This window comes from Neodiprion virginianus, chromosome 4, assembly GCF_021901495.1.
Source record: "Neodiprion virginianus isolate iyNeoVirg1 chromosome 4, iyNeoVirg1.1, whole genome shotgun sequence".
In the NCBI taxonomy this organism is placed as follows: Eukaryota; Metazoa; Arthropoda; class Insecta; order Hymenoptera; family Diprionidae; genus Neodiprion; species Neodiprion virginianus.
Window position 1 is genome coordinate 32,428,793 of NC_060880.1, and position 13,735 is coordinate 32,442,527.

General features: G+C 48.0%; 1 protein-coding gene across 1 annotated transcript in view; it reads right to left on the reverse strand.

Annotated features, from left to right (window-relative positions):
- The window catches only part of LOC124302349 (MOXD1 homolog 2), a 91,635-nt gene that overhangs the window by 23,971 nt on the left and 53,929 nt on the right, over positions 1–13,735 (reverse strand). Inside the window, exon 3 of the mRNA XM_046758460.1 lies at positions 1,942–2,091. Within this exon, the coding sequence (XP_046614416.1) occupies positions 1,942–2,091 (150 nt within the window). The remainder of the gene's footprint in view (positions 1–1,941; positions 2,092–13,735) is intronic.

Sequence of the window (13,735 nt, forward strand, 5' to 3'; positions counted from 1 at the left end):
GGAGTCTAGAATCCGCACGCGGTGAAAAACACACTATTGAAGTTGGTATAAAGTTAAAGTAATGACGCATCGAAACAAAGCTCGTTAATTTACTATTTGGGAACGATTTTAAAAAAGTTTAGTCTGCGCAATACGAGTACGTTCTGCTTCAATTACGGATTACTGAATTTAAAACAATTCTGAAGTTGCGAAGTGAACGTTTTTTTCTTTTTTTTTTCTTGAATACGCATCGTTATGCTAACGCTATACGAACTTCAACCTCGTTAAAAAGCGTGCCATGTATCAACCGCAGAGGTCGCTCGGGGATCGAGCAACGGGTATTAGAAAAAGTTCTTACGACGTACGGCTTCTTTAGGAGAATTAGTTTTACCGAAAGTATAACTGTACTTTGTACCGATCATGAACGATAGTGGCCTTACACCGGATCCAATCGAGATCGCTGTGTCGTGCTGCAGCAGTGATTATGAGAGAGAAATTGGAATGGAAACAAGCACGAATAAAAAAAAAAAAAAAAAAAGAAGAAGAAATAAAGTAAACACAAAAGACTACGGTAGCCACAGCATAAATTCCACGCGGAACGGAAGAGCAAGAAGTAATATGTATATACATATATTTATATATAGGTATATAAGTCCACCTATACAAAAGAAGGGAATTCCTGGTGGGCAGAAAACAATGAAACGTGAATAACTGGGCTCCTTAACAAGGCGGATATATCTCAAAGCTACAACTATACCGTTTCTAGTGCACCGGTTGTATCTTGAACACGCTTCAACGGTCTTTCGCCGCCTTTGCTTAAGCCCATTTTCCACTTAAGCCTCGTAAAGAATTATTTGCCATTCCCTTTTGCCGCTTGCGCTACTGCGCTTTAATTGCTTGCAGCTCGACAGAAGCCATTGAGAGTCTGTTATTAACCTTGGTTTTAGTTGAATCCGATACTCGTGAGCGGGTTTAGAAAAATAAAATATTAGAGAAGAGTGGAGGAGGTATGAGAGAAGACCTTCGTAAATCTTTACTTGGAATTCTTATAGCTTTTTAGCCGGCATTATATCAACCCTTTCGTTAATTTTCTCGCTGCGCTTGCCAAACTGAATTTTCATTCCTTTGCCAGGTGGAAAGTGAGATGGGACTTTGATCTGGTGGAATAATTAATTTCTGATCCTTTGAAGGTTTCGTTTCTGTTCTAACCCAAAGGCGTAATGACTTCAGCTAGATTCCGAGGTTCCCGGAAATTTGAATAGTCGGTTCAAAGCAGGGGCACAATTGGACGCGCATACGTATATAAATATACATATATTCTGGTGCACGAGGAATTTCCTACCCTTGTGAAACGTCGCGATGCTCCAAAATTGAATAAGGCTTTAAAGCTCGTGAAGGATACTACCTGTGCACGCATCCCCTCCGAATTTTCGCGAATCGTCGCACTGATTCCGAGGGAACGTAACTGAGCCACTGTGCCAGTATTCCATTCCACACATCTCTCCGTTTATGTACCATCTTACATACGTATGTATACCTTGGGCACCTACACCTTCGCCGATACTTCTATCCCTCTTGGAAAATACAATCACGTTCCGTAAATCCTATCCCTTAGCTGAACAGGAAGATTGAATCTAGAAACAATTACGTCTTCATCCGATCGGTAAGTATGTCCCTGCGGAAGACAATTTTTCGTTCAAATCCTTTGATAAGAAGAAAGAGAGTCGCTGCCGCGGGGCATGAATGAAATTCAATAAGGTCGCGGGGATCGTCCAACTACGAGCGAAAAGGTATATAGGAGAAGAACGAGGTAGAAATGAGAAGAATGAAACCGGCCAGCACAGCTGGGCTACGGGCAGGAAGGTTATGTATACATAAAACATATATACATATGTGTGTACGTGCGTGCGTGCGTGTGTGTAATAGACATCTATGTAAAGTACAATAGAAAAGAGCACTCACCGTGATCTTCAGATCTCTTGGGTCGCAGGTGTCGTACCTTCTGCTGAATCGCAGTACCGTATGGGTTTTGTTCTCGTATCCAAGTAGAAGACGATAGTCCTGACTGGAGTCCATTTGCGGATCTCTGCTGGCATCCTTCACGTGTCGATCCTGGGAAAAAAAATAAAATGGGAATAAGAACATAGAGTACGAGATGTTCTTGGGACGGATTTCGAACATCGCTTCCCTCCGCGTACGTAGGTACCTATTTCCATTGGGGGTACTATTCGCGTGTCATGTGCCGCACGGAGACCCCGAAGCGAACCGAGTCGTGCGATAAGAGTGTCTCGTGAACTCGGTTGCGGTGAATAAACAAGTTTTCACACCCTGCAAAGTGTACTCTTGGTCATAATAATTGCGATCCAAGTACCCGGATGGCCTCGAGAGGATATGGGAAAAGCTACAGGTGTGATCTTGGCGTCGCAGCACTTGAGGGCACGGGGCATCGATCGAAAACTACGATATTCCGGCTATGGAAAATCCCGTGGCGTTCGTAATAAGGCGAACCCCTCTCGACCACCACGGGTGAAAGTTCGATGAAGCACCAGGACGGGTTGAAGCTTTCGCACCACCCCCGCTATGCGTGACCCGAGATCGATCGATCCTGGCGCGGGGGCGTTTAATGACGAAACAATTGGTGCCTGGACGTTTCCCTACCACCTTTACGTTTGTAATAGCTCTCACGTCGTCCCGAATCGCGGCCTCTCGTTGTCGTACAAACAAGGCGCGATTAAAGGGTGAGACCAGCGACAAAACTTACAATTAGTGCCGATTACCACGCGTTCCAGATTTATGGGTAAGAGGAAAAATTGGGTCGAGCAGCGGCGAGAGATCGGACGAGTAGACCGGAATAATATACCCGCGCATAGTTCGTCATCGTCCGAGGTAGCCAGCAGCTAGAGTTTTCTCGCATCGTTTCAGAAGCTCCGAAACAGCTTTCCTTACGTACCGAATACAACCACCTAGTCATCCCGAGCTGTTCTTCGGTGTTTTCACAACAATATAACGGCGCGACGTGTTTCACAATTTTCACCGAGACTGATTCCCGTGCGATCGAATAACCAACCACCGTCGTCAGCTGTCCATGGGACACGGACAAGGTACGTGCAGCCTCGACGTTGGGCGTCCGTGGGTCTGCGCCCTGGGCTTCTTAACATCCTCGTGGGTTGGAGGACGAGTTTTTGTCCAGAGAATTCCGGACCGTCGCCTCGAAATAATTAACCAGGGTTGGCGTTGCACCGTTTCACGGCACAATGTATATGCCCGTGTAAGCGGCGTGCGCGATTGGAAACTATTGTTTGCTGTTAAACGAGTTTTTATTTTTCATCCCGGGTTTTATTAAAATTTTATTCGGTCCCGTGCCTGCTAGAGCTTCGCGACGGTTGCGTGCCACTGCAGGCGTCACGCGCGTTACCGCGCCTCTCCTTCCAAACCGTCGACTTTGTGCCGCATATGCCCTTGTTCACCGGAAACCGGAGAAACACTCGTTCCTAATCCGCTGCAGGTTACGTGGTTTCGATGTCACCGCAATATCCGTCGATCTCTCCCTTTCTCCCCTATTTGTTTCCGCGTTCGTTTCCCCGAATGCATCACATTTCCCGCAGAAACGCGATTGGTAATATCAGAGGATTATTTTTTCTCGACGAGAAAAAAAAAAAAAAAAAAAAAAACATCGGTTTCACCAGCCTGCAGTAAAGTGTTGACCGCTAGCTCAAGTTACTTCAGCGATTATCCGATCATTTAGGGCGGTACGAGAACGTCGACGGGATCATGCACAGTGCGTACAAAACTACGACAGAATTACCGATGACTCGGGTATAATGTCAGTCAGTCAAAACTTTCTGATCATTTCGACCCGCGAGACGTTTCACGGTTTGACATGAGCCAACCCACCGTGATTGCAGGTTGACGTTTCAAGAAATCTCCCTTCCTCGGTCATTTATAGTAGGCAATTTCTAACCACAAGTTGTCGATGCTGTGTAATGTTGAATTTTTCGATATCGATGATTTTCGTATGTGGCGGGTCAATCCGTTTCCAAAATGAGAATGAAACATCGCGTTACACCGCGAACTGGTGATAAACGATCAAAAAGCAGAGGTCACAATCATCCACGCTTTTTGTATACACCTTCATGCAGATAGTGAATCGACCTCTGTATGTTATAACCTCAAGCGATTCGAACATGCGACGAAGCGCCTGTCGTTGTTGCTTGATAAACGCGATAACTCGGTTGGAGAATCGGCGTGACCAGCCCGATAACTCGACACCAGGTATACTACGATTATACGGGACCGATCACACATCAGTCCACTTGTCACGTCGATCATACGCCGCGGCGATTTGTGATGGAGAAATTCGATGCGCCTCTCTCACAATCAGCTACTCTGCACCAAGTGGCATAAATATCCACCCCGTGGCGTATAGTAGTCGTACAAAATAAATGCAACAGTTTCGCGAACGCTTATCGCATTTCGTTCGTGCACGTTCACAGGTTTTAAATACATATCGACTTTGTACCCGTTGTACAAACGTCACGCTATCGAGTTCCACGTCGCGGGATACAATATAACAAGGCGAGATGTTTACGCAGCGATTTCTCAAAACGAAATCTATATACTTACTCCGATGTATGTACGTACCGACGCGCGACGAGTCAACAGCCACCGAGCATGTTTTTACAGTAGAAAAAATTCGATAAGGACCTCGCGATGTTCCGATACTCGGAAAAACTGTACGGCAATACACGGTGTATCTCGATGACTTTTGAACGGCGTTAATTCGATTTTTGTCGAATGTATTTAAACCATTCGATCGCGCATACGTTAGGCCATTGATCGCTCAACGTCCGTGCGTGTAATCCCGATCGGCGTCCGGACACGACGATTGTAACGTGCAACGCGGATTTGGGTGACGCCGGTGTTGCGAATGGTAATAACACGAGGCACGTCGCGGTCCCGATATAATACGAGGGTCACGTGACACGAGAGAACCGCGAAGAAGTATAAGGCCGGTTTTTTGGGACCGGTATAACCGTGGCTCAGGGACCGTGTCGGAGCAGACGGGCGACCGATTCGACGCGCTCATGACTTGGCGCGTCGTCTTGGATTCACCGCGGTGACGAGGCCTGCGCTTTTGGTCGGCTCTGTTGCGCTCGTCGCTAAACAGTGATAAGCTGCGGCTGAATATTGATGAGCGTGGAATTGAAAGGGGAAGACGACGCTACGAGGTGGTCGGTATTATCTGCTGCTGCAGATCCGTGTGTGGAAATTGAGGAAGCTGCAGGCGACTGCGTGGGGATAACGAGATGGAAACAGTTAACGCAATAAAGGGATTAATTCGGTCTCATATTTCTCAAACGAGTTGACGCAACTCCTCCCGGAGCGACAGCCGAGATCCAGAATTCCGAGATCTCGTCCCTGCGGTGCACGTGTGTGCCCGGGTGGCACGGCACCGAGACGAGATCTTGAGATTTTTAGATAAACGCTGGTGGAGCGTCGCACCGCGACGGGGATCTCGGTTCTCATCTGGGAATGCAGCGATTCTGACTTTCACCCTTTGCAGCGAGGGGTCCGGGTGGTTTCAGGCCCTCCGGGACCCGGGGACCCGCGCATCATGAGAGCTGGACAGCCTCTCCGCGACGAGGCGCGCATTCCGTCCCATGAGCTTACGGAGTTCCTTGACACGTCTCAAACTCCGTTTTCGCGGCCGAGTTAGCCTCTAATTACTTCATCGTCGCTTGCCCGGATGATCCCAAACAGCCTCGGACCTCATAGTTCAGCAGCTGGAAACTCCTAACAAGCGGACGGTCGTTATAATGACCCAGCTATCGGACTTGAAATTGTTTCGACAACCACTCTGCGCGCTTCGATGTGCAGACAGCTTCGCACGGAGTTCATGATTTGTACTCAACTGCAAGAAGCTAATAATTAGACGAGCGAAATATACACGTGAGCGGCTCGAGTGTGACGCAAAAGATTATTTAAAAACAGGGAATAACGATTCCGTAAGGATTTGACGAACTTACCGCGTGATGGAAGAAGTCTTTGGTATCTTTTTGCTTCCGATTTGTGTTGCAGCTGTGTATTTGACTGTTATAAATATGTATATTTCCAGGCATGTCAGAAGAGATAACTGACGGTAAACCGTCGGTATGGCAGCCTAGAATTTAGTACATTTAAAGTTGTACAAGAGATCGTTGAGAAAGATGAGAAATTACTTCTGGGTTCGTGGCTGATGGTGAGATCGACTAGCACCGGATGTTTTAATACATTCTAATCGTGGATAATTTCGAAGGGATACCCGAATGCCCGGTTTCCTGAACTCGGCTGCTTAGGCGTAGTGGCTTGAAGCGTAAAAGTATAATAATGAAGAAAATATCTCCGTTGAAAAAAGGAAGAAAGGGAAGCAAAAAAGGGGGAAAAAATTAGGTAAAGATCTTCCCGAGTCAGTGAGGCAGTTTTACACCCGTCAAGTAACACGATACGGGATCGCGAGGCGAGAGCAGCGGTAAAAAATATTCTCTCCAGGTCCAAAGTGGGTAAGTGAGAGTAAGTAGTCTCTCGTCTCAGTGGTCTCTTAACGAGGAGTAAACAAAGAATATACGAATGAAGTAATCAAGGTTAATGCCATCACGTTCCTCCGCTTCTCAGTTCTCCACTTCACTCCATCTCGTATTCCATCACAAAAATGTCGCCGCATCAAGTGGCACATTTGAATACCACAGCAGCTTTGTTCCCTTGGCGTGATATCGAGTGTGTCTTTTCCTCCCGTGTGTCAAGGATCTTGTATTCAAGTTACGAGACGATAATATGAAGGGTGTAATATGCGTATCGGCTCTTGTATACGACGCTTCTGTCAACGGCGTAAGCGACCCTATTACTCGGCCCGTCATTTGCAGCCTGAACTTCCGGTCGCAGGAAATGCGGAGCTTGGTACTCCCGGACTTGACGCGAGACCGCTGAAGATATTTAAAACGAGAAAACCGCTATTCCGGCGGCGTTCGATACCTGACGGAGCGGGAGACTTGGTTGGCAATTACTCAAGTTCCAAGTTCGAACTGAAACCCTGGAGGGATGGTGGGACCCGTGTAAAACGCGAAGCTAGAGGGCGAGCAGTGACGCCGATTTCGGTCGGAATCAAATCGATAAAAGCAGGTGAGCTTTCGAGAAGGAACTGCAGCCTCGGGGCAGACGAGTAGACAAGTAGGTGCTCGTCCAGGCGTGTGCTGACTCTTCTTCCCGGCTCTCTATCTGATTGAAGGCTACCCAACGGCTATTGATATCCGCGGGCGAGCTAGGGTAAGAGGGACGCGAGCCGAAGAAAGCGGTGAAAGAGAGCTGAAATGTGGTCGGTCATAGGCTGATTGGGGCACCAGAGAGCGGAGCTCGCTTTGCTCTGCTCAATTCATTCCCAACTTAGCTTCGCGAGCAGGTACCGCAAGTGCAGGATGAGAAGAGCTTTTGCCCGAGGTACGAGAGGATGGGATGAGGAGCGAAAAGTAGAGAGGATGAGGGATGAACGAGGATCGCTGGAACGCGCGGATCCTGCATCGGTGGAAGGCGGTGAAAAATCCCAAAGCCATTCTTCATCCCGGAGCCAGAAGCACGGTTGACGATCATGGTCCACCACGGGTATCTTCTTCCTTTTTTTCTTCCTCCTATTCTTCTCTGTATATGCACACCAAATGCCACCCGCATCAGATAATATTTAAATTAATGATAAACATTTATAAAAGCGTTTTGTTATACATAAAACATATTTGGATCATTGTGAGCCGGCCGTAGGAACGAGGATTATGAATTCAGGCCCGTTCTCGTCCTCCGGATCCGCCTCTCCCTCTCTCCTCCCGTGGAAGCATTGTCCGGTGGCTCTCTCATCTCCATAACGGGTTATTGCTTTCCACCTTCGCCTCTCTCTTTATCCCGCATGATCGCCGGTACGCTCTCGGCGTATCAACCCTACGTTTCGTTTCCTCTCTCCTCCTCCTTCTGGTATACCTACTTAAGAGGAACAGCCCAGGCTCGATCCGATTTCAGATTGTTTTCTTTCTCGGTTAAACGTCCAAATAACGCATTCATATGCGACGTGCTCTCGCGACATTAGTTTTACGGTTTTGCTCCGGGATATGTAGAGTGATACGATCGGCCCGACTAGCTGCTCGCCGTCTCCTCCTTCCTCTGCCGATCGTCTCTCTTCCATTTCGGCTCCCCGCCACTTAGCTCAGGCCTCCTCTTCTCGACTCGGCGAGGCTCGGATGATAAAAGAACCGAACTCACGGCACCGCACCGCGCTGCCAGAGCACGATCTTGCGCAGCTACCGAGAATACGAGACGCGATGTTTATGCATAAATGTCGGCCTTAACCGCGCGGCGTGCACCTAAATATACAATGGATATACCGCGGGCCGGTGCTCCGGTGACATGTCGGCGAATCTCTTGAATGACAAATCTCCCTGCCAACGCACCCGCGTTTAACATTCGCGATACACACTCTCTTCTTGGATGCCCGCCGAACACGGCGCGTCACCGTTCCGACGTCGATTCAACGGCTCAGAAACTGTCAACGTCCACCCCAAGAGCCATTATCGAGGATTAGTGTATCACCGTGGGAATAACGCGTCACGCGTTTCTCGAGGCGGGGAAAATTTCGCGACCTCGTGTCAGGTGTGCGGTTTCATTTTCGAGGCAAAGCTGAGAGGATTTGCTCCGATTGTCGTAAAGGAGCGAAGGAGAGTCGAAGAAGAAGAAGAAAAAGAAGAAGAAGAAGAAGAAGAACACGATTGGAAAGAAATAGATCAATTATCCACCTCCGAGTTACGTAAACGCGCGTTGGCCAAGCCGCTGCGTGATCCTACATTGTTAAAGTCGGGTGAAGAAATGAAAGAGATACATAGGCGGTCGGACAAGGCCGATACCGTTAACATTGATCAAACCCTCGTTCTTCTTCCCTCGGCAGAGAGACTCCGGATAAATGCCGAAAGGCAACGTTACGCAACTCGGACATAAACTACACCGGTCACAAGAGAAAACGCGTACGCTGTAAGGTGAAGCCATTGGCTCGATAAGACCGCTTCTAAATATCCATCCTCCCTTCGTCAATATTCGATAATACGGATGGATAGCGATTCCATCGACATTTCTCAGCACGCGATTGAACGGTTATTTACAGTTACACGTAATGTTACAGTTTATCGACGAGATATCTCCCATGCTCTTGGCAATCGGTTCGGAGGCTCGAGGGCTCTGGCGGCCATGTAAAATTCCAAAACGAACGATTATTAATTTGACGAGGCGACCACCCCGCTGGACCACACCTTGAAGATTCATAATGCGGAGATGTTATCTCGACGATATACATATACCACTACGGCTACCAGATTCCACCTAGTGCTTTTAAGGGACGCGCACGTCACTCTGTTCCTTATCAGTGAATTCTCTTTACAAGGTATTGGAGCTGGAGTACGAGCTAAGCTACTACACTTTTAACTTTCTTCTTTGCTGTTCTTTTTTTCGTTCTCCTTCCTACCGGTAGGGGAATAAATTAAGATCAAAGTGAGGTTTATTAATTGGGTAGAAAATCTGGCGCGAGAATTCGTGCAAAGGAGACGATGAGACTCAGGCGATAAGAAAAGGGAGAGAAAGTGAATAAGAAACCCCGGCTTGTCGGTGCTTTTCAAGCATTTGCGAAACACCCCAGTGTCACTACTCTTAAAACGCTGTTTGTACGTTGCATATAAAAACCAGTGCCCGTCCCGTCGACGGCCCGGGGAAAAATCTTGACGTAATATTAACGGATCTTGGTTGAAAATTACCGGGTGTGTATAAAACTTCACAAGGAATCTCTGCCAGGCGGGAAGGAAGCGAAGGAAATGGCCTCTCTCTCCGACCTTTCCGGTGCGGGTAAAGCGAGGTATTTTAAAGCGTCGTTTCCCGACACCGTTCCGACAGGTAACAACCTAAGCTTGCGCGTTATTAGTAAATTATAATGCACCCGAGACGTGAATTACCCAGGCTGATGCGCCGACAAAGGCGGGAGCTTGTATCTTTGCCGGGTAACCTACAGCCGGGCATGTATAAGACTCCGTGGTGCGATGCAGTTTCAAGGAGGCGGGGTAAATAATTTCTAATTACTCTCTATGTTCGCTGCAACGAGCGCGGATAGAGCAAATAGCGAAGACCCGGAAGGAAAATAGTGGCGGGAGGAAAGAATGGATGGGAAAAAAGAAGCCCGAAAGCTCTAGAACCGCGCTTGCAGTCTGCACACGCTAGCGTGCCGACTCTCCTCACCCTTTCCGAGGTTGGCCTCTGTAACATACAGCAGCAATGCGGCGTTCCCAAAGCCGGGCCAATTCAGCTCCCGGTTTAAAACTTACTCAGCGCATTTCATGACAAGACCGAGTTTACATCCCTGTTTTAACTTCGGGACGTATACGTGAAGACTCGTGCTTCCGCGTTCCGGGGGGGAGGGGGGATGAGGGTGGAGGAGAGTAGGATTGTGCCCGTGCAGCGAGTAGAAAAAAAAAGATGAAAACCCGCGAGGAAACTTACATGCTGAATAAACGAGTCTCCTTAAGTTGACGAGGAAACTTTTCAAGCCTCATGAAAATGCATCGAAAGAAAACTGAGGTGAAAAGCACACCCGCGAAACGAAAGACCGCGTAATAAAGAAACGTGTTATACGTGGGTATGTACCGACAATTAGTGCACAAGTCTCCTGCGGCGTCGCGCCGTTTTCCAGCTTTTTCGCATTCACAGGAGTGGCAAAAAGACCGCGCGCTTTTCCGTCTTTAACACTGGGGTGTTTTTGCGTTTCGACGCTCGCTTGTATTCCGCACCCACGTAAATTCGTTTCCAAGAATTTTTTTTCCACGCGAATATCACACCGACAACAATAATCGTTATGTAAGAATGTGACGGTGAAAGTTTCAGCCCTGGTTTTACGACGCGGCATTTTCTCGTTAACGTTGGGCGTCACTAAGCGTCAAAAGTCCGCGGAACGGACTCTGCAGGCACACTGCTCACGATGCAATTATTGAAAAACGATTTGCTAACCGCAGAATATTCCATAATTTCAGTTTGACTGGTGGTCGGTCACTTCTGACTACCGTCGTAAACGTTTTAACGACTTCTGCCCGGTCCTGAAATTGACATTTTTCATTGCTCCGATATATTTCCAGCGAACCGTACAAGCGAGGCAGGCACCTGTGTTGCCTTTGCGCTCGACGCGTAAGTTCGTTAACCGTAACAGAAAATACGCGGCGTTTCCAGGCATGGAGTAAAACCAGAGGATCAACTGCAGCACGAATCTAACATATCTGAATATCAAACTAAAGCCTCGAAGTCGAAAATGGAAAGATGGGTGGTTCAGGCGCACCGATCCCGTTTTGGAAACACCTTCGTAACGGAAAAAGGTAGGTATACGTTCCATGTTTGCGGAAATTGAACAGGTTTTACGGGTTTCAGAAGCTTGTTCGGTGGAAGAATTTCCGCCCTCGCACCCGGATTTGCCGAGTCCGCACAAAACTAGTAACACACGGTGAAATCATTCTCACGAAAACAACGCTAGGAGCAAAACAGTGACAAGATACCGAAGGAAGATATCATTTCGCAGATTCTAGTTCTCTATCGGGCGCACCGATTCACGATTTCAATGAATTAACACAGAAGAATGTCGTTAGAATTGTATCGTCGAAGCCTCGCAAAGTACGTCACGGTCGATATATGACGTCCCGGTTGCATAGCACCGCTAGTTTTCAACCGGTTGAATAATTGATTCGTCATTCATGTCGTGGGACTCTATACGGGGATACACTTTGGGAACAAAACAAACCGAATAAAATATCTGGAATGGAGTCACGAGTCTCTTCGGTCGGTTGCTTGAAGGTGCGCAAAGGAAGACTTCCCTGCATCTAGGTTGTGAATTAAACAGCGGAGATTCTAAAAGTCGGGGTCTCATGGACAGCAAAAGTACAGTAAAACGAGTAACTACAAATCTGTGTATGACCGGAAAATTCAGACTTTAATTAAGATTAGACAGTTGAAAAAAAAAGAACCCGTACATTCAGCGAGTCGTCGAGCTTTTCTGCTGTACAATACCTCCGGCCGGCGACAAGGCCCCGTTCGTTCCGGCCGTCCCCCCGAAACCTTTACAAAATCAGGTTTCTTTCGGCAAGAACGCCGACCGAAGATATCAGGCTTGACTGCAGTGCGATGAAGGGCGGATGGTCAGTTGCCTCGTGCACAAGCATGCGTATACACATACCTGACGTATACCCGCACTACTTAATACGCCGACGATAAACTAAGCGATGGGGAGCCGCGTTTGCGATGAGAGGGAAGGAGCCGAGAGAAGCAAGGAGGGCCGCCTGCCATCCCGACTTCCACGCGTGCCCACGGATGGACGGACGGTGGAATCCGGAGGGCCCGGCTACCGGCTACCAGCTACCGTCGGCGAGGAACAACGAGACACACGCACTGCACGCGTGTGAGTCGGTAAGCTTGCGTGTGCGTGGGTTTACTCGTCTGTACGCGAAGCCGTATTACACGTGTATACGCGTGCGGGTCTGTACACGCGGTAAAGCTACGTGGGAAGAAGTAGAAGAAGGATAAAAGAAGGTGGATGAGAAGGAGAAAGAGGAGGAACTCGCGCTCCTATAACCAGATCTCCACAAATGTCGGTCGTTCGAATTCCACGTCGTGGTCAAAGCCAGCCTCTATTATCGATGATGGCTGCGGCATCTCGAGATAATTCGACTAATGGGTCGTGTAGACACCGACGTTGGGACTCTTGGCGTGAAGTCGTTGCTCGTTGTAAGCCCATTCATGGGACTGTAATAATAACAAGATAGTCGTTGGCCTGAATTCACGATCAAAATATGCGTTCAGAATAACCGCTTTCAATTTTTCTACCCCGTTGCCTTTATCTTTGAAAAATTATTTGTATCGGAATCATGTATTTTTCTCATTCTCTCTCTCTCTCTCTCTCTCCTCAAATATACCTATACATCGCATTCAACTTGAAAGCTAGAAAAGCTTGTAATGTGTTTTTACGTCGGAGATGCGGAGACAGCTGAGCCGAGACACTCGATTGCTTCCATGAAATATTTTATTCCGAAATATCGTCCCGCAACTGCATTCCACATCCCGGATTCGCACACTCCGTGGGACACGTATAAGAGAGGCGATCGAGAGTTTCTGCGGCGCCAGAAATAGGCGTCTTGGTTGTCAGGCGTGGAGATCGGCTGGGTCTACGCCCCCGCCCACACACACAGCTCTGAAACACGCCGATCTCAATCCAGTTTTCTTCTTGCGCTTCGCAGCTTGACACTGTTCGCTGCGCGGTCGCGCCTGTTCGATGTCCTGCTCCTTTTTCTCCGCACCGTTTTATTGCCGACTCGTGGTCTTCGCCGCGTCGCATCGCTTCGTGTTTTCTTTTTCCTCTTTATGTCCTTTTTTCTTCACTATGTCTCCGCATTTTTTTTTTTTTTTTTTTATCGTTTTCTGTCGCAGAAACAACAGACGGGGGGCCCGATTTCGCGATTGAAATACGACGCGTGCAGAGTATAGGCGAGGAAACGCGTTGCCCCGGTTTCAAAACGGATACAAACTTGCGCCGGGTAAAAACTCGTGGAAAAATCAATGATATTTCATTACTCAACGTAACTCGGGCGTTTTTATAGGCGGAACGAAGCTGATCATGGCGGACGTGGAGGGGCCGCGTGCCGAACATTCACAAATGTAAACTTGACCGATGGAA